At 38.9% G+C, this 22,397-nt stretch overlaps 1 protein-coding gene across 3 annotated transcripts in view; it reads right to left on the bottom strand.

Annotated features, from left to right (window-relative positions):
• Positions 1-22,397, bottom strand: part of LOC140197644 (soluble lamin-associated protein of 75 kDa-like) — an 85,258-nt gene that overhangs the window by 2,606 nt on the left and 60,255 nt on the right. For all 3 annotated transcript variants that reach the window (XM_072257909.1, XM_072257910.1, XM_072257911.1), the window contains exons 6-13: positions 20,233-20,412; positions 18,960-19,088; positions 17,340-17,455; positions 15,033-15,087; positions 11,105-11,243; positions 9,710-9,857; positions 3,857-4,384; positions 2,434-2,976 (exon numbers count right to left, since the gene is read on the bottom strand). In XM_072257909.1, the coding sequence (XP_072114010.1) occupies positions 2,434-2,976; positions 3,857-4,384; positions 9,710-9,857; positions 11,105-11,243; positions 15,033-15,087; positions 17,340-17,455; positions 18,960-19,088; positions 20,233-20,412 (1,838 nt within the window). The remainder of the gene's footprint in view (positions 1-2,433; positions 2,977-3,856; positions 4,385-9,709; positions 9,858-11,104; positions 11,244-15,032; positions 15,088-17,339; positions 17,456-18,959; positions 19,089-20,232; positions 20,413-22,397) is intronic.

Here is a 22,397-nt window from a genome sequence, read left to right as displayed (position 1 = left end):
TTAAGATGGTTATTGCCCCAACTGAAATGACAAGTAACATTCATAGTAGATACAAGTTCTACCTGAATTGTCTAAGCTTTGGTTGGTAAAGGCATAAGCTAGTTCATTATCTGAGCAGTCTTAATATAACTGAATACCATGCTATTATTAACAAACATTCCCACTTCTAACCTCATGAAACAAGAATACCAATTAGAAGACCATTAGACCCAATTTGCTATCTGAATCCCTGCAGCCATTTAATGGGGGTTGGTAATTGGCCTCCAACCTCCATGACAAAATAACTGTTTAAAACATAATAATTAATAGTGCAAGTTAAACCCATCCTTGGTCCAAAGTACCGTAATGCTGGAATTACCCCTTTTCACCTGGGTGACCATAGCCTTCACCTTTCCCCACTCATTCTCCTGTAAATATTCAGAGCTCCAATGAAATGTCAAATTACAAAGAATTCCAGTATAGTATTGAAACAACTACTCTGATTCAGCATCACCTACAGTAGTTTCAATATCCTTATTCATAAAGCCTCCAACTGGCAAGATGAAATAAGGAGTAGAAAAGATACAGAGCTATCAAGGAGATAGATTTTAAAGAAGAGTCCTGGAGTAGGAGAGGCAAAATGGAGAGAATAATCTAGTCACTGATAAGCAATAGTACGAAGTTTGAAGAGTCGGATATGAGCATTGCTGAGTTTGAGGAGCTTAGAGAGAACAGTGGTCATTCTCAAAAGGAATTAAGTATTAATTAGAATTTTAAACTACTGGCAATGGCCTAGGTCACTTCCTTAACTTATTCTCATCCTAATTATCCAACATATTAAATGAGCTTCTCAGTAAAAAGGAACCTCACATATGCATTGTAACAAATTAGTTCAAGGCCAATGTTAAAAAAACAATTGAGATCTGTCAATTAAGAAATATCCAAGTCAGGCTAGTATTCTAATAATTAAATGGAATTTTGTTCAAGATCAGCAAAATAGCGCAATGTGACAAAACCTGGCCAGAAAGAAAAATTTATTATAACAGACACTGTAAAAATTATACATAATACAAAAAATATTTAACTTTCTGGTACCAATGTTATTTGAGACATAAAAGTCATTTACTCAACACAATTAAAAGAGTTCAATACCCCCTTCCTAGAAGTCCAGTTAAAGTGAATTACATTATAGTGCTGTTAAATTATAAAAGACAATTGAATAATGTTGCATTCCTAACAAACAGAGCAGATATTAGAAAGACAGTATTGACATACCACACCAGACTGGAAGATGTAATCACAACGGGGTGTATGTGTACTCATCAACCATCCTTGAAGCTGTCTAACAGGTAAGCAGCTTCAGATGCATGTGAGAGATCACATTAATTACTCCAGTTATATGTCTGTCATTTTGAGTTTTTAAAGGTTTGGATGGTTAATTATACAAATTAGTCTGTAAAATAAACTTAAAAGCACTAGGCAAGAAAGTAAAAAGTTGAGTTTCCATACAGAGGTTAAAGCTTTATAAACATGGAATCTGGGATATTTGGTTAAAGAAAGGCATTCTAAGCATGTCAGAAATGTAGAAACTATGGATTTTGGAGCACTGATCATCAGAACAAAAAAAGTTATGAGTCTCTAGAACCTCTTTCTAAACACTACTTGGAAGCAATTCTGATAATTATGAAAGTTTTGCCAATTAACTTTACGAGCCTGATCACTGGATCCCGCCTCTGTTCTTTCACATTGAAAAAAGTATGAACTGTTTTAACATCTGATATAAAGTATAAGATCCAAACATGACTATGAGTGGAAAGTTCAAAACATTTGAGTGTCATGACATAACTATTTGAAATTTTATCTGACATTAGTGACATAATCACACTGAATTAAAAGACCCAGACTAAAATTCTGATGCATCGAACAGACTAGTAATACAAATACTGTTCTTTGGATCACCATTCAGAGCACTGGAGTCAAACAAACTAGAACTAAAATACTATTAACACACTACAATTTTGCGCATTAGGTACAATATTAAAAGATTACTACCAAATTGAAGTTTAAAAACAACTTCAAAATTAAAACAAGCTACAAATCAGCTAATAAATTTGGTTTTTATGGGTCACACTCCTACGTCAATCTAAACATTTGTAGGATCATTTTATTCCATCATTAACATTCCAAGATTAATAAAATGATGCTTATAAAACAGCTTCCTTGTGAATAAGGAGTCTTTGCAACCTGTTTAAAATGCAACATCAAAAATTGGCATTAGAATTAAATTTTTATTTAATCGTGTTGATGAAATGCAAGTGTCTGTTAATGAAGGACAGGAAATTAGGGCTTGCGTTATCCCACTATCACACAATATAGCTGTCATTTTGAATCTTCTGTAACACAGTGGAATACAATTAGTTACACAAACAGTGTAACTTGGATTTAAGCTGCTACCTTGCTTCGTTTCTTGGGAGGCCCTTTGTTTCCCTTGACTTTTCTCCTCAGATTTCTCCTATCCATAACTGGTACTTCCATTTCCATTTCTTCTGAGCTACTGTCAACACCCTTTTCAGCGACAGCTGGTGACGACTGATCTTTCAGATCAGTTTCTTTTGTTTCATCTGTTAGTGGATGGGCAGGCGTAGCCTGCTTCAGCGAAACATCCTCAAGTTCAATCACAAGTAACGGACCAAGAGTGAGATCCACTGGGGCACTGGACTCCTCTGGTTCACCTTCCTGCTGTGCCGACGTAGTCTTTGTTATCCCGGAAGTGGGTTCACCCTCTGTACCACTATGTTGAGACACTTCCTCATGAACAGATTCATGACCATTATCTGGTGGTTTCTCACTAGCCTGGGCATCAGGCTGTTCCATGCTTTTCGATAATGTAACATTATTTGGGTCAGTATCATTGTGGTTGGAAGGGCTGCAGTTAGCTGCTGGATCCTGCACTGGTTCAGATGCTTCACTGTCATTCTGCATGGGGACATCTTCATCCTGAACAGAAAAGCAAAGTAAAAAGCTGTTAGTCACACTAACCTAGTTAATTAACACAAATTGATTCCAACAAGTTTAGCTTAACAAAACTGTCTTTAATAATTTCTCCTCTAGTTTTCCCGAACATAAACATTTGCTAGATTTGCTCCTGGACAGTGCATGAAAAGAATTATTAAATTATGTAACTCTAACCAGGAATTGAAGATCACGGATGATTTACAGAAACTATGATGTTGGTTATATTATAGTTGTCTTTCCTTCAATCACTTGACAGCATCAACTACACTCGCTAGTTATGTCAATGACATGTATAATTATGTAAATTGCCTACATTTTAAAGAAACCAAGGAAAAGATTTATTTGCAATAACCCAGAAGCAATGTAATGCAAATCTGAAATTAAAAGTAGTAAATGGTTAGCAAGTCAATGCCTGTGCAGAAAGGAAATGAGTTTAGTATCGGGTCAATGACCTGTCACCAGAATTCAGATCAAAAGAACACTATGAAAGGTAATCAACCTGACACGTTAACGCTATTCCTCTCCTCACAGATGCTGCCTGACTTGCTGAGTATTTCCAGCATTTTCTATTTTATTTATTTTAGTTCTAGCCTTTTGAGTTGTTTATGAGTAGATAGGCAGTTGGACAAGACTTTACAATGTATAATACAGATACTTTAAATGGAATCGTATGGTCATTGTAACTGGAGGAAACTGAAGTTACCAATGCAGGCTTAATCCAGTGAAGTGTGCTTTTTCAATCCATCTGCACTATTTAAAGCAGAGTCAAAATTTTCTGCTCAGCTCATTCAGCTGATAATGGAGTTAGTTTGGAAGTCAAAGCAAAATTTGAAAAGAAGTAATTTAAAAGAAGTATCAATACCTTTTCCAGCCTGTTATCTTCACTGCATTCTTTCAATTCCGCTGCACTTTGGGGTTCTTCAGGCTCATTTTCTGACAAATCGTCTGGTGCACCATTAGCAGATTCATTCACTGTGGTTTCATTGCCTAGATTGGTTGATTCCTCAATGAACCCCTCTTTATCCTTGATTGGATCTTGAGCGATTTCCTTCTCTGACTCTATGGAATCCAGAGTAATCTCATCTTCAGTCTTCGAAGTTTCCTGAACAATTTTTTCCTGTGTCTCGGAAAATTCATTTGAAACAACTTCCTCAGAATTTGGTGACTGCAAAGACATTTCTTGCTCAGTGTCTGTTGTCTGCTGAGGCAAACTCTCATTAGAATCTGCTGACTTTGGAGAAGTCTCCTCTTCAGTCTCTGCTGACTCTAAATGAGTGTCCTCAGAATTTGAAGACTTTGAAGGAGTCACCTCTTCTGGCTTTAATGAATCTTGATTAACAGAGTCATCGTTTACTAATTCAGGAGGTGTTTCAGGTGACGATTCCTTATCCTAAGTTTAAAACATGAGACAGTACATTAAACTACAATATAAATATTGCCATCTAATGATTACATGTTTAGGCAACATATTTCAGTTCAATTTCTTAAATAATGAGATCTAAATGGCGATAAACTACTAAACATGTAGATGGATATTTGGGTATTATTTAAATAGATGAAGATTCCAAAGTTGCCCAACTAGTAGGAGCTTCTGGCATGATAATCTAGAAGCCATTATTAAAACAGAAGCCTTTCATTGTTATAGAAATATAATCTGGTTGCAAAATTGACAGTTAAAAGGGGATTATTAAAACTGTTATCATTGGTTCTTCCCCTGAGACTCCAGCTTACTTCACCTCAACTATCATTCTTGGATGTGTGCCATTCCACACAGTTTCTAACAAGGATCACCAAATGGCAAGAAAGTCTAATCTCCCCTCCCTTCCTCCAATCCAAGTTGTTCGAAGGTATGCAGAACTGAAGCCAGGTCGGTTGCTGGTCTAATGGACTCAATTTTAAGCTAGGCAATGCAAAGCACGATTGAGACATTATAAGAATTTGTAATGTAGCTTTTCAATAAACATACAGTAGTTATTAAGATAACTGTGCTGCTCCAAAGTGTGCTATAGAAACATAGAAAACCTACAGCACAATACAGGCCCTTCAACCCACAAAGCTGTGCCGAACATGTCCTTATTTTAGAAATTACCTAAGGTTACCCTCTATTTTTCTAAGCTCCATGTACCTATCCAGGAGCCTCTTAAAAGACCCTATCGTATCTGCCTCTACCACTGTCCCTGGCAGCCCATTCCACGCACTCACCAATCTCTGCATAAAAAACTTACCCCGGCATCTCTCTGTACCTATTTCCACGCATCGTAAAACTGTGCCCTCTCATGCTAGCCATTTCAGCCCTGGGAAAAAGCCTCTGACTATCCACACAATTAATGCCTCTCATCATTTTATACAGCAAATTTATTAACCCTTCCCTCCACTTCCTCACCCAGGTCATTTAAAACAATCACAAAGAGTAAGGGTCCCAGAACAGATCCCTGAGGCACACCACAGGTCACCGACCTCCATGCAGAATATGACCAGTCTACAATCACTCTTTGCCTTCTATGGGCAAGCCAGTTCTGGATCCGCAAAGCAATGTCCCCTTGGATCCCATGCCTCCTTACTTTCTCAATAAGCCTTACAGGGGGTACCTCATCAAATGCCTTGCTGAAATCCATATACACTACATCTACTGCTCTTCCTTCATCAATGTGTTTAGTCACATCCTCAAAAGATTCAATCAGGCTCGTAAGGCACAACCTGCCTTTCACAAACCCACGCTGACTATTCGTAATCATATTATGCCTCTCCCAATGTTCATAAATCAGGATCTTCTCCATCAACTTACCAACCACTGAAGTAAGACTCACTGGTCTATAATTTTCTGGGCTATCTCTACTCCCTTTCTTGAATAAGAGAACAACATCCACAACCCTCCAATCCTCCAGAATCTCTCCTGCCCCCATTGATAATACAAAGATCATCGCCAGAGGCTCAGCAATATCCTCCCTCACCTCCTACAGTAGCCTGGGGTACATCCCGTCCGGTCCTGGTGTCTTATCCAACTCGATGCTTTCCAAAAGCTCCAGCACATCCTCTTCCTTAATATCTACATGCTCAAGCTTTTCAATCCACTGCAAGTCATCCCTACAATCACCAAGATCCTTTTCCGTAGTGAATACTGAAGCAAAGTATTCATTAAGTACCTCTGCTATCTCCTCCGGATCCATACACATTTTTCCACTGTCACCCTTGATTACTCCTATTTTCTCAGGTCTTATTCTCGTACTCTTCACATACTTGTAGAATGCTTTGGGGTTTTCCTTAATCCTGTCTGCCAAGGCCTTCTCATGGCCTCTTCTAGCTCTCTTAATTTCATTCTTAAGCTCCTTCCTGCTAGCCTTATAACCTTCAGGATCTCTATCATTTCCTAGTTTTTTGAACCTTTTGTGAGCTTTTCTTTTCTTCTTGATTAGATTTACAACAGCCTTTGTACACCACGGTTCCTGTACCCTACCATCCTTTCCCAGTCTCACTGGAACGTACCTGTGCAGAACTCCATGCAAATATCTTCTGAACATCTGCCACATTTCTTCCGTACATTTCCCTGAGAACATCTGTTCCCTGTTTATGCTTCCAAGTTCCTGCCTGATAGCCTCATATTTCCCCTTACTCCAATTAATCACTTTCCTAACTTGTCTGTTCCTGTCCCTCTCCAATGCTATGGTAAAGGAGGAAGTTACGTGAGGTCATTCTTACAGTTGGACATTAGGCTCGATAATGAGTCAACCTATAGCTGGGGAAGAGATAACCCTTTCCTGTTAGACTGTTATTTTTTATTCTTTCTCACTTCCCTTCTAATGTTTGTACATATGTGCACTTGTAATGCTGCTGTGACACTAATTTCCTTTGGGATCAATAAGGTATCTATCTATTCAGGATCATTATTTGTTTGACTTCTGTTGAAGCATTTTCCAATTGATTGTATCCACTAAGTAATTTGGCAAGTTCAATGATCAAAGTAAATTTATTATCCAAGTACTATAAAATATCAGCGTATACAATCCTGAGATTCATTTTCTTGACAGGCATACACAGTAAATCCAAGAAACATAATAAAATCAATGGAAGACTGCACCCAACAGGGTGGGTAAACAACAAATAAGCAAAGGACAACAAAGTGTGCAGATATGAAAAAGGAAAGACAATAATAAATAAATATATACATACATACATACATACATACATACATACATACGAACATGAGATGAAGAGTCCCTGAAAGTAAATCTATAGGTTGTGGGAACAGTTCAGTGATGGGGTGAGTGAAGTCATCCCCCCAGGTTCAAGAGCCTGACTGTTGAGGGGTAATAACTGTTCCTGAACCTGGCAGTGAGAGTCTTGAGGCTCTGTACCTTATTCCTAATGGCAACCAGAAGGGAGCATGGCATGAGTGATGTGGGTCCTTAATGATGGACGCTCTTACCCTGCAACGGCACTCTGTGTAAATGTGCTCAATGGTGGGGAGGGTTTTACCCATGGTAGACTGGGCTGTACCCGCCACTTTTTGTAGAATTTTCCGTTCAAGGGCATTGGTGTTTCCATACCAGGCAATCAGTCAATAAACTGCCCACCACACATCTACAGAAATTTGTTAAAATTTTAGATCTCATGCCGAACCTTTGCAAACTTGACTTGACGTGAAACTCCTAAGGAACTAGAGTTGCTGCCATGCTTTCTTTAAAATGCCCTTACGTGCTGGGCCCAGGACAGGTCCTTTGAAATAACACTGAGGAATTTTAAATGGCTGATGCTCTCCACTTCTGATCCCTTGATGAGGACTAGTTCATGGACCTCTGGTTTCTTACTCCTGAAGTCAATAATCAGAAGACATTTGAGGAGACGATAGCGCTGAATACCGAGTGGTAGTTGATAAAGAGCATCCTGATGTACATATCTTTGCTGTCCAGATGTCCCTCGGCTGACTGAAGAGCCAATGAGATGACATCTGCTGTTGTCCTGTTGTGCTGGTAGACAAACTGGAACGGACCCAAGTTGCTTCTCAGGCAGGAGTTGATATGTTTCATTACCAACCTCCCAAAGCACTTCATCACAGTGAATGTAAGTGTTACTGGACAACAGTCATTGAGGCAGTTTGCCACGTTCTTCTTCGGCACCGGTTAAATTGAAGGTTGCTGGAAGCAGGTGGATACCTCAGACTGGTAGGTAGCGAGAGGTTAAGGATATCTGAACACACCTGTCAGTTGATTGGCCAAGTACCCCATCTGGGCCAGATACTTTCTGTGGGTTCACCCTCCTGAAGGACACTCTCACATCGGCCTCAGAAACTGAAATCACAGGGTCTTCGGGGGCTGTCAGCTCGTGAAGGTCCCTCCATGTTTTTACAGTCAAAATGAGCATAGAAGGCATTGAGTTCATCTGGGAGCGAAGCCTTATTGTCACCTATGTCACTTGGTTTCACTTTGTAAGAGGTAATATTATCCAGCATCATGGCTTTACCCCGTGACTCAAAGCAACACACACAGAATGCTGGAGGAACTCACCAGCTCAGGCAACATCTATGGAAATGAATAAACTGTTGACATTTCAGGCCGAGACAATTCTTCAGAATTGGAAAGGAAGGGGGGAGGACACCAGAATAAAAAAGGTGGGGCAGTGGGGGTGGGAAAGAGGGGAAAGAGGATAGCTAGAAGATAATAGGTGAAGCCAGGAGGAAAGGTAAAGGGCTGGAGAGGAAGGAGTCTCATAGGAGAAGAGAGTGGACCATAGGAGGAAGGGAAGGAGGAGAGGACTTAGGGGAGGTGATAAGCAGGTGAGAAGAGGTTAGAGGCCGGGGGGCAGCAGGCGGGATATTTTTTAAAAACATAAGAAGAAATCAATAGTCATGCCATCTGGTTGGAGACTACCCAGACTGAATATAAAGGTGTTGCTCCTCCACCCTTCAGCGTGGCCTTAGCGTGGCATAAAGGAGGCCATGGACCGACATGTCAGAATGGGAATGAGAATCAGAATTAAATTGTCTGGCCACCAGGAAATTGTCGTCTACCCAAGCTCTCTCACCATTTGCAGGTGGTGCTAGAAATAAAACTGATAGCATTGGAATATTCCATTGAAAGTAGACGGCACAAAGAAAACATGGAAATAGAGTACAAGCACATTATGCACACATCAGCATCCAAGAATTCAGGTGTGGAAGTGGTGGCTGCATTATTCTGCTACAGGTCTACGCACCTGGAATTTATTTACTATCACTTCATTTGGCAAAATACTGAAAATATGCCTGAAATATTTTTCAAGGATTTCCACAAGTTACTCTTTTGGTCTGTGATATTCAAAGTGGTCCATCTCTAAACTGCAATGAGCAGCAATTTCCTCTCTCACTATTGACGTGCTTCCCAATGCCAGTAACTGAACTGGTGAAGAACTAAAATCTTCACTATTTTCTTATTCAAGAAGAAATCGCATCAACTCCTAAACACTTAGGAGAAAGTCAGACCAATGCAATACTTAACAGAAATTTAGTCTCATCCTTAAAGAAGTGCAGGAAGTACATAATTGGTTAAACAACCAAAGCACATCTAGCTGACTGGTACTTTCTGAATTGTGTAAACCAAGCTTTTTTTCCCTTAAAATTTTTCAGAACTTTTGTCCAGAAAAATTACAGCTCTATCTTAAATGGCTGATGACACAGCCTCAACTCTCCCTCTAAGCGATCTGCTCCATATATTCTCTGCTCTCTTCATTCTATACCAATTACCTCATCACCATCCGGTTCCAGAACTTCAATATGACATAACACTACATCACTTGCAGTTATTTCTGTACTGTCCTGTGAAATTGTACACATTTCCTGGTTTCCAGTTGTTTGCAGAACCTCTTCGTTTCGATCTGACATGGCTTCAAAACTGAAAAACATACATTTTGTGTGCTTAAGATCAATGTTAAAGTAACAATTTTACCATTTTTGTTTTACACAAGTGTCTTACGTGACTTCAGGTAATCAACTAACATTCCCATTGCTATCAGCAATGGGGTTTAGAGAAATTCTGAAATCTTGAAACTTGAGACACCAATAGAGAACACAACCCTGAAGGGAGAAAGCATTATTTTTTCACAATTACCAGAAAATGCAAAGTAGCCAATTTTTTTTTTAGCTTTAAGTTGGAGGGTTTTCTCCTGATAGGTGACACTGAAACATAAACAGCTTTTTGTCTTCTTACATCACCGAATGTTGATCTGACTAGACGTACACACACCTCATCACGCCACAAAACAGCTTCATTTGGATGGCAATAAAACAACTGAACTATCTAATAATTATCCAGGGTGATATGTAAAGAACAGACCCAAACTAAAAAGTGAAAAGCATACACTGAATAAAACACACAAGATGCTGGAGGAACTCAGCAAACCAGGCAGCATCTATGGGAAAGGGTAAACAATCAACGTTTCAGGCCGAGACCCTTCATCGGGGCTGGACTGCTGTCCTGACGAAGGGTCTCCACCCGAAACGTTAACTGCACTTCTTCCGATAGATGCTGCCTGGCCTGCTGCTGTACAGTCCTGATGAAGGGTCTCAGGCTGAAATGTCAACTGTTTACTTTTTTCCAAAGAGGCTGCCTGGCCGGCTGAGTTCCTCCAGCATCTTGTGTGCGTTGCTTGGATTTCCAGCAACGATAGATTTTCTCTTGTCCGTGAGTATACACAGAACGGACGTTTTTATTTATTCTCAGTGGACTCTTTTCCTGAATGGTTAGGAGATCCTTTTAAAAAGCAGACTATCCAGATTTATTTTTCTATTAAAACCAACAAAGTCTATTGAATGGTTAAACTTAAAATTGTACTTTCAGTCTGTATCTTTAAACCTCTAAGAAAATATGCTGGAACAGCAACAAAGACTTGATTAGGAATATTGATAAGTGGGGAAGAGGATAAAAAAATGGTGTGGCCGCTTGTTCAGCAGAGAATATCAGAAACATTCAGCAAGCTGGAGAGATCTGTGGAAAGAGAAGCAGCATTCATGTTTCAAGCCGAATATTCTTGATGTCCAATGAAAGACCTTTGACCTGAAATGTTACCGCTGGAGTTTTTCTCTTTCTGTTTTAATTTCCTTATTTAAACTAACCGAGTTACATACAACGTGTGCAAATACCTGTTTAGCTGATCTTTAGGCATAATCACCTCTTCATGAGTTGAACACTTTTGTTCCAGAGCACCGTGCTTCTTCTCTGCTTTGGGTTGCTTGGATTGGCTGCTTCTTCCCCGCTTAGCAATAGGTGTACTTGTTGGCTCTGAATACCAAAATACTTTATTCAATTATGGAGAGATTTTGCATGAAGCATTTCTAAAGCATTGCAATACATTCTAAGCAAAGACCCATAAAAGATTGACATCATTGTTCCCCTTGTAAATCGCACCAAAGACTAAAATGATTTATTTCAATAACATAAAAGATTGATTTTGCATATGCAATGTTCTCTTTGAGGAATAACACAGCTATTTGAAATTACGAAATTTCTCCAAGTAATTCTTTGTCCATATTAATTACTCTAATTTATTTTAACATCAGTCTCAAGAGTACCATGTTGAATTCTTCCAATCTGACATTATGGCCTTTCTGGGCGAGATTAAAGGGTTGGGCAGTACAGGGAGGGAGTGCTCTGTTGTCAGGCAGATCAAAAGTCCTAGAAGTAAATAACCAAGCTCAAAAGAGTGCAAGGAGGGTTAGAGAGAATGCAATGAAGAACAGGCCAATAGTGAGTTGTTACAAAGACAATTTTTAAAAGGAGCGAGTCTGTCAAGGAAGCAGACAACTCAAATCAATGCAAGTACACTTGGAAGGAGCAACGAGTACAGGACGTGATTAATCACGCCATAGGTGGGAGAACTTAGAAGACTGGGGAGAAAACCTTAACAGAAACAAAGAAACAGAAAATATCCAAATTCAATTTCAAAATGCTTTGCAATAATTGAAAGTGAAGCTCTTTGCCCGACAAGGGTATGTATCATTAAAAATGTGCTTAACAGATTTGCCTGTAGGTGGGGTCATAAACAGCTGCTACCATGCTCAATACACAATATTAATTGCAAATCCTTCTTACTTTAACAACCTTTCACCTGCTAATTCACAGGGACTGATTTAGAAGATGAACTGCACTCGGCAGCAGCCTGTGGCTCCTGTTAGATGCCATGTGATGTTACAATATTCCAAAAACCTAACCATTCATTAATCTTACAATTAAAGTAAGGATCTATTTTTATTCCCTCAGCAAATGAGGAACAAAGAAATCGCATAACTGAATAAAAGCTGACTTGAAAATACAAGGTCCTTCAACAAAGCTCACAGAATGAAAAGGATAATCAATTCTCAATTCCAACTCCCACTTCAATTCATCTGGCTCCTCTCTTGTCCCTACTAGGTTAGAATCATTTCCTCCTGCTCTAATCCCACTAATTCAACCATGGCATTTTGTATTGACTCACGATGAACAATGATACATTTAAAATGGTTTAACCCCAAGCAATGCAGTCATTTTTGTTCCGCCTCGAATAAGATCAACTTAACACTTTTCAGATCCAGAACTTTCCTGAAATATGTCGCTACCCGAGATAACACAAGCAGTAAGGCACAACCTGGTGGTTTGCTCCATCCCAGCTGTGTCTATCTAATCAAATCATGTGGGTATGGCTTCAGAAAAAGGCAGGGAATAAATCCTTAGCCCAGGAATTATGAACAAAGTTCCTAGTATTTAACTGAATAATAATTATTATTATATACAGAGCACTTTTCAAACAAACGATGTAGTTCAAAGTATCTTACAATGGGATAAAGTGCAAACATGAAAATAAAAGACAAAATGATGTTAGTTAAAAACAAAATTAATAGGTTTTGATCTAAATAATAATGAAACACGAACAGGGTATACATTGTCCCAACAGGAATATCTACGACTGGTATCATCGTAAAGTCACTCCATAATAGCATTAAACAATTAGGCCTACACAGCAATATTTATCTAAATCTCCAGAAAGCAATGATACTAACCACTAGAATAGATCAAAAGTTCCTAGCAATTGAGTAATGAGTATGTTTGACTATGCCCGTACTTTGAATTTTACCAGTTTGGGCTGAGAAAAAAGTAAAATATAATAATAGTAGTAATAATAATAATAATAATAAAATTCACACTATTAACAGCCAAAAAAGAATAATTGTTAACAAAATAAACTGATGCTTTTTTCCAGGGCAGCTCGCTAAGCCCACTTTGGTTTTGGCCAGCTTTAACCCGCTCTCTAATTTACTGACTCAGACAAAAATTGTGTATCAAATCAGAGACAACCAAACAAATCATACCTTGACACACCTATACACAGACGATTTGAAATTATATGCTCCTTCATCAGTACAGCTAAAGCAGTTAATTCAAATAGTAGAACTATTTTCTAAAGAGATAAACATGAACTTTGGACTAGATGTGCAGAACATTAAGCTTAAAGAAAAGCGCATTAGAGTTAATAGAATATAAAACAGAGCTACAAGATACAACAGAACCGTTGTATAAATATGAAGTATTTAGGTATCTGGGATATCAACAAGCAAAAAAAATAGATCATAGTGCGATAAAGAGGAAAACATTTGACCAAACATACTTCAAGGCTTAAGAAAATCTGCCACACAGAACTCAATAGTAAAAACTAATATAACAAAGACAATAAATCTGTATTAAGGTATTTTTGCATAATATATACCTTGGTCCAAAATGATCTGGAAAATTTACAAAAAAAAACTGAAATGACAAATTTTAGAAAACACTATGCACACTTGAGTACACTTAGATTAACACTACCTAGCTCAGAAGGAAGGATACAAACATAATAAATTTACAAAAGAGTCAGATAAAACTTTAAGGATATATTTTCACCTACAAAAACATGATTCAGCACTCAATGCGAACATATGCAATTCTGATAAGTAGTATACCAGCACAACCCAGAAAAGTGAAGAAATTATCCCTACAGAAGAAAAAGTTCACCAATGGAAGAGCATGACTCTTCATGGAAGGCACCCCCACAATCTGAGCAGACCAAATGTCAACAAGGAAGCTTTGGGCACCTGGCTCATAGTTGGAGACCTCTTCCTAGAAACAGAGGGATTCCTCATGGCAATACAGGACCAGGTGGTTAACACAAAATATTATCCAAAAGACAAACAAATTCAAGATGATAAATGCCAAAAATGCTAAGAGAAACCAGAAACAATCCACCACATTACAGGACCTGCAGTAGTTTAACCCAATCTGATAACTTACACAGGTACAATCAAGTGGCAGACATCTTTCACCAAAATCATACTTTAAACTACAAACTCATAAAAGACACTATACCTTATTATAATACAAGCCTGATCCAGATTTAAAGCCTTAGTCCCACAAATTATATTATACCAATCCATCACTACAGATAGTACAATCCATAACAACCACCCGGATATAATACAGAACAAACAAGGAAGAACAACATACTTAATAGATTTAGCCATTCCAAACACACATAATGTACAAAAATAAATCAATTTAAGAGAAAAACACTAAAAATATGTTGAATTAAAAGAGGAAATTGAATGACTATGGAACATTAAGAGTATATATTGTCCCAATAGTAATATCTACAAACAATTAGGCCGACATGGCAATATTTATATAAATCTCCAGAAAGCCATAATACTGAACACCAAACGTTCCTAGCCATTGAGAAATGAGTGTGCTTGGCTATGCCTGTACTTTAGGTTTTCCTAGTTTGAGCTGAGAAAAAGTAAAAATATAATTATAATAATAACCGATTTATAGATCATTTCTCATACAAAACGATGCAGTTCAAAGAGCTTTACAATGAGATAAACTACAAACATGAGAAGATAAAATGATGTTAGCTAAGCGCAAGATTAAATAACTAGGTTTTGAGCTGGCATTTAAATAATAGGATACTAAATAATAAGATAATAAGAATTTTTTTTAAAAGTCAGTGACGATTTTTTTTTGAGGTTTCTGTCCAGTAATTTTGAACACGGACTTTTAACTCACCTTCAGGAAGAATTGAAGAAACGCTTGGCAACTCTTGGTTAGCAAGCAACTCAGTCTGAAAGAATAACATTTCAATATCAATCTTTTTCACAGCCTATTAAATTGTATTACTTAGTTTTGTTTATGGCTTTAGTACAAGGGCACAGAAGCTAGGAGATCGGCTTTGCAGGCATTTAACTGTCCATCCCTAATCAGCCTCGAGAAGGTGGTGGAGAACTGATGTCTTGAATCACTGCCATTCTCAAGATGTGGGTATACCCACAACAAACTTGAGGTGGTTCCAGGATTTTGACTCAGTGACCATCAAACTAAGAATGGTGAAGTATTTCTGTGAGGAAATGTGTGGCCTGCTCCCACACTTTTGCTGCCCTTGTCCTTCTACATGAGGTCATGGATTCAGAAGGAGTTACTTGAGAATCAGTAATGACTTTTAAAGTCAATTTTGTTAAAGTCCTCTGTTCTCCGAGCTCCAGTGAGATTTTGTCAAGACAGCTTCTCTCCAATTACTTTGTAGAACTGTGCTTTCAAACACACCCGTTACCCCATCATTGAGCCTTTTTCCTAGCCCAGCATGTAGATTTGCTTCCCTCCACCTTGTAAATTAATGAAGCTCCAACTTTTCCAACTACCATCCTTCATTGCAGATCAAATGGTTTTACCTAATCCCTGTTAGTTTGAGTCATTTGCAACAAGTGCACCATTGATTTAGTTAATGGTGGTGCAGTGGATAATTGGCTTTATTAGGGATTGTGTGCTTGTAAACAAACAGCAGAGCTGTCCAGACCCTAAAAAAGCATACATCTCCATTAAAATCTGGCCTTTTATAAACTCATTTGCTTAAAGGCTATTTCTTCAGTTACTTCAATATTACTAACACCACCATACATTTGTCACATCATCATATACCCTCATCGATTACATTCTGCAATTCTGAATTATTGAACAGAAATTGAATTCTCACCAGCTATTCAGTGGAGAAACTAAAGCCTTATTTTCCTCATGGCTTCACAGCTTGGACTGAAATTCTGAAGATTCTCCCTTCATGTAATGAGATTAACTCATATGAAGGTCCCACATTTTATCCATTGCTGAAGCTACCCTGAAGAAGCATGCTTCCTTTTATCCAATGTAGGCCATTTCCTCAAAACATTTAGTTTTCAGTAAGGCCCAAGAATCAAATGCTGATTCCATAGTTTACAAAATTCGCACAATACTTTGTAAATTCCTGACCTGGGTATTTTAAAAAATTTTCAAATTCAACACATTCTCCATTCACTCTTGCTAATGGGATTATGATTGACACTTTTTCTTTTATACCTAACACTCAAATACATTATTCTTTCCCTCAATACATTGCTTCAATGGCACTTTAGAGGGTAGATGGGGTCTCTGTTTATTATCATATCTCAGGATAGTCCAGGATTAAAATACTGGCCTTGAATCTAACCAACACCAAGATTGTCAATCATGGGGAAAATCACAACTTCTTGGTTGATTCTAACGCAGTTCAGTATATAGGTAGTGTGGTCAACATTAATGTTTACAGAATTACCCAATTGTTTATCCCACAGAACTGCCCTTTTACACCAAATTTGAATTTAGGGTAATCGGCTCTAAATTAATAGAATTATACAATTAACACTCATGATGATGATGATGATAGACAGTACAGTGTATTTTCAGAATTTTCTGCGTTTATTTTGTATGTGCATAATTCAACCGGACCATGAACCACTGCACAAATGTTTCCTCAGGTAGGAATGGGTTACATAATTGAGAAATTATAATAACAGCAAATGATTCATAAAGTTTGTTCTAATTGTGTTCTTTCTTATAGAAATTATGTATAATTTATGTTTAATATGGTCTTATAGAATGAGATTGAGAGATAATAAATCATGATGGAATGGCAGAGCAGACTAGATGGGCTGAATGGCACAATTCTTCTCCTATATCCTATGGTCAAAATTTTTGCTTGTGAATGCTGCTTATATGATGCCATATGCCGGGGATGCTGTTGCAGGTGAGATTTTCATTACACTGTGCATCATATGACAATGAACTCTACCTTGACAGGAACACCCAGCCTATAAATGAGAAACCTGGCTAATTTTGATGACTAGCACCTGTGGAAGAACACCAGTAAAACATTTTCTACACATGATTTATAACAGGATCATAAATCTAGTTTACTCTGCTATCAGCATTGCACTTGCTGTGCACAGAACAAACTAAGATTTCCATCATTTTTCGAGACTCTGCCCACCAGCCCTAACTTTACAAAGGAAGTAGTTCAATAGGACCTACAGACGGCTGTTTCTTCACTTGGCCAAGCGGCTTCTTTCGATTTTCAGACTCCAGTTGGACTAGAGATGAAGACTCTCCTGCAATTTCACATTCCTCATCCTGGGAGGTATCCATACCTCGAGGGAAACACACACACATACTAGTTGACCACATAAATCAGTAGATTTTGTAAGAGAGAACATACACAGGCAACTGGCAGTTGTGCAGCTAAGCTCCATGAAGCAGTGATTACAGTGTACAGTCCAGAACTGCATCAGTGCTCCTTCCATAATTAACCATTAAAGCCTATGCTTTGAAACCTGGAAGGTGCTGTAGAAGTTGCAGCAAGACAAGGGTTAAAATAATGCCCAGACAAGGATAGTTCACTGATAGTGACCAGTTTGTCCAGGCACATGGGGCTTTTTGAAGAGAGGTCTTTGAAGAGCATAGCTTCCCTTTGCTCAGCAGGGGACCAGAGCCACTTGATATACCAAGACAAGATAAGGATGTAAACCAAGGAGTCTAGGGTGATACTTACTCTTGGTCAGTTACTTAACTAATTCTGAAGTATTTCTGAATTTTAAAGTGGAGATTGGCTATTAATACCTATATTATTGTTCTGTATTGGTGATTGATTACACCAAATAAAGAAACTGAACATACATGATGCTACAATTGGTCAGTACCTGTATCTAACTAGTCAATTTTGTATAAAAATGGCATTTATTTGTTCATGCTTCAGAGCAGTTTGGCGACCGGGACCACGTGGTTCTCCCTGTGCACAAGTAAATAAATTCTGTTTGATGAATGAGTTTTCAGTCCAGTTAATTGGTAACGACAGTGTGAGTGGACCACAATTTCCCCCAGGCCAATTCTCCGATTTGCACTTTTTGTGCAGGAGTCAAGTTTCAGGATTATTTAAATGTATTTCCTCTTCTTTTGGCACCAGCTTTTTAAACAGGATTGCCCTTAACATTAGAATATTCACTAAAAAAAAATTGATAAGCAATGAACTCACATTTCATTGAGAAGCCTTCTCAGAACCTCCATTACCTTGTAATAAATACCAACTGACTTCCTATTTACACTTTTATACAGTCACCTGTATTTATCATAAACTAGCTGTGCGATCACTCAAGTCGAGTATGATGTTCTCCTGAGGGGTTGTTTATTGGTGGATTCTCAGGCACCTGTCGAGGCCAGTCTGGGATCCATAATCACAAACTATTACCCGCAATGAGAGATACTAAAGTCTGATTTCAATGTACAGACAAGACCTCCAACACTTGCAAGTCTGAGCACCAAATGGTCTCAGAGGTTGACAATTAATTGTGTTCACCTCAGCAAACAAAAATAAAACAAAAGAAATTCTCCCAGATTTAGAATTGCAAGGCCTCAAAGAGAACTAGTCTCAGAACTCAATATAAGCTCATGGGTTTTTTCCCGCACATCACTTCTGACAAGAATACACATAGATTACCAAAAACTGTCTTGGGTGTGAAACAGTAGTTTGTTATAAATAGATGTCAAAAATTGCAGCTGTTCAGACAAAAAGAATTGCTGTCAAATAGATTTGGAGTTGCTTAGAGTTTGGATGGGTGAACAGGAGATTTGGCAGCCTGTCAGGGCTTTCTGCATTACCTTTTACAGGGGATAACTGTGCCAGTAGTCGGTCTGCAATTCGAGCTCGCTGGAACGGGTGTCCAACACCCTCAACCTCCCAGAGAAGGTTGTGATCATCAGGGTAATTGTTCAAATACTTCCGGCAGACTAAAGAAATGAAAATAACAAAGTCAGACTTGAAGTACAATGGTTTAGGCTCAAGTTTTTTTTAAATTAGTTAGTCTCAATAGAGCTCACAGGTTGTTGAACTAGCCACAAACCAAATCAACCATCAGGTATGCATTTACAGCCCATAAATATCTCAGATTTAAAGTTTATCCTTAAGTTTAAATTATACCATATCTCCTTGCCTCTCTTTATAACACATCCAAGCCTACAAGCCTTTAGGAGTACGCAAGATCCCAATTTCCTTCACATTACTATTGTGGCATGCATTTTTCTTTTTAGACCAAGCTCTAGAAGTCAAACCTACTTCTCTGCCTCCTTTCTCTCCTTTAGCATGGAGCTTTGAAGTTCTGAGCCTCTCATGAATCATATTACTATGTTTAAAAAAAATGTCACAAGTGGGCTATTTTCTCTGGAACGGAGGGGGCTAAGGCGAGATCTAAGAGAGGTTTACAAGATTATGAGGGGCAGACATAGAGTAGACTGTCAGGATCTTTTTCTCAGAGTTGAAACATTTAGCACCAGGAGGCATGTATTTAAAGTGAGAGGGAGTAGGTTCAAAGAGGATGCTCAGAGCAAGTTACTGCTTTTAAAAACCAGAGCCTGGAATGCACTGCCTGGGGTGGTGAAGGTAAATGCAATAGGAGCACTGAAAAGGCCCTTAGATAAGCACATTAACATGGCTATCTAAAGAATATACAAGAAATAGCCATTGTGTAGGCGGAAGAGTTTAGTTGATTACTAATTTAATTAGTTCAGCATAGTGTTGTGGGCCAGGGGCCTGCTGTTGTTCTGTACTGGTCAATGTTCTATGCTTTAATTCAAAAAGTTGTAGAAAGAGGTATCCAGACTAGTTGACCCTACACAAATGATCAATGACTCTGGCAGCCCCATTGTAAGCATTCCGCTGATGAGTTCGGCTGCCTTAACCAAAAAGATTCTTAAGGAAGTCTAGCTTTGGGCTATCAAGCTTCTATTAGGTGTTTGCTGGATTTTAGTAAAATAACCAAATACTCGATGTTTGGTTTAGTAATATGTCACAACCTCAAAGTATTTTCCTCCCACACTCAGTATTTCACTGTATTAATTCTCAAACAACTATCCATAACATTTGATTTTTTTTTACCTCTGTACATAGATGGAGAGAGTGGATATCTCAAACCCAGTGCATCTTCTGTGAAACAGTCAACAAAATCTTCCAGCATCTGTAGACCGTACCCCTTACCACGATGCTTCTTCCTCACAAAAATTGTGTCCAGGACTGGCAGCTGGTAGCACTGAGTTAGGAAGGTATGACATTTGCTTCCTATAGAAATATATATATATATATATATTAATAATGGTACCATCAAGGTGAAAGGCAAGGCAGTAATATCAAGAAAATCCACTATTTTATAACATGCCACTGTTATTCAAGCAGGTTAAGTGCTGAGACATAGACCAAAGACACAAATTTGAAGTTCAGAGATTCAATTTTCTCCAGTTCTCTGGTCAGAAAGGGAAAACCATAAATCTGCAAAAGTTGTCAGGATTGGATGTCACAGCAAGATTCAAAGGCAATGTTTGCTGTCTAGGTTGTTGATTGATGAGAGATGTTCTTCTCCTCTCATCCAACCATCATGCATTACAGAAAGGATGTAAACTAAAAGTATAAAAGAATTAAATCTTTAAATCACAGAAATGAAAAGAACTCCATAAATCTCACTGTGAATGCTAGTTCAAATGTTTCTGCAACCTTCATCCTGAAGACAATGCGAAGTTGGCAACAAAGTTTCAGCAATGCACTCACAGGAGGGTGTAAGAAATGCAGTGCCAACGCTCCCCACATTTGTGTGCACACTTACAGATGTTGCTGCAGTGAGAGCTGAAGCAGAGCGAGATGCTTTCACTCTGACAGGAATATCCACTCCTGTCAGTCAGCACATCACAGGCGAGGAACCACCAACCCCCTAGCAGAGCACCTGCTGTCTCTCATCTGCAGATGTTTGCAGGCAGCAATCAGGCAGGAGGCTGAAAACACTCCCGGTTTTTCAAGATGAGGTTCAGAGTGAGCTCGGGACAAGGACTCAACAGAAACAGGAGAAGGCAAGAGGGAACCGGGTTCTAACCGAGTTCTTGCGTCTGGCGGGTAGGGTGGTGTTGGCAAGTATGGATAAAGAAGGACAGTGAGAAACAAAAGAGAGGAGGGAAGAGGGAAGTGGTAGGGAGAATAAGACCATCAGATACAGGAGCAGAATTAGGCCACCTAGCCCATCAAGTCTGCTCCACCATTCAATCATGGCTGATCCTTTTTTTCCCCCTCCTCCTCATCCCCTGTTCCCGACATTCTCCCCGTAACCTTTGATGCCATGTCCAATCAAGAATCTATCAGTCTCTGCCTTAAATACACCCAGCGACCTGGCCTTCACAGCTGCACGTGGCAACAAATTCCACAAATTCACCACCCCTTGGCTAAAGAAATTTCACCACATCACAGCTTGCTCCATACACTCTTGAAGTTCAAAGTATGTTTATTATCAGGTATGTTGAAATTATACAACCTTGAGATTCCATAAGATGATAAGACATAGGAGCAGAATTAGGCCATCTAGCCCATCGAGTCTGCTCCGCCATTCAATCATGGCCGACCCTTGAAATCTCTGCCTTATATACACCCAGTGACCTGTCCACCATAGCTGCATGTGGCAACAAATTCCACAGATCCACCACTCTTTGGCTAAAGAAATTTCTTCGCATCTCTGTTTTGAAAGGGCACTCCTCTATCCTGAGGCTGTGCCCTCTTATCCTAGACTCTCCCACCATCCTTTCCACATCTACTCTGCTAGGCCTTTCAACATCCGAGAGGTTCCAATGAGATCCCCCCCTCACCCTTCTGAATTCCAGTGAGTACAGACCCAGAGCCATCAAACGTTCCTCATATGATAATCCTTTCATTCCTGGAATCATCTTTGTGAACCTCCTCTGGACTCGCTCTAGAATGGAGAGGGAATGAGAGAGAGGACAAGCGGAGAGGGAGTTGAGAGGAAATGTAACCAAGTGAGGGGTAATGTAGAAGTCCACACATACAATAGTATGCATGTACATCAGACCTGCAAAGCAAAGATCAATATCCAATTAGTTTGGTCTTTCTTGCCAGTGAACTAAGGCATCAATGTCAAGATCATGTCTTACTTAGTGCGGAATAACTAACCACATTAAAAGAAATCACACAGGCGTCTTCTGTTCCTTCAGAAATGGAGTAGAGGCAAATCCAAACCCCACAGGGACTGCCCACAGAGAATAGTCTGCTGT

Source organism: Mobula birostris, chromosome 5, assembly GCF_030028105.1.
Source record: "Mobula birostris isolate sMobBir1 chromosome 5, sMobBir1.hap1, whole genome shotgun sequence".
NCBI lineage: Eukaryota > Metazoa > Chordata > Chondrichthyes > Myliobatiformes > Myliobatidae > Mobula > Mobula birostris.
This window is presented reverse-complemented; position numbering and strand designations above follow the sequence as displayed.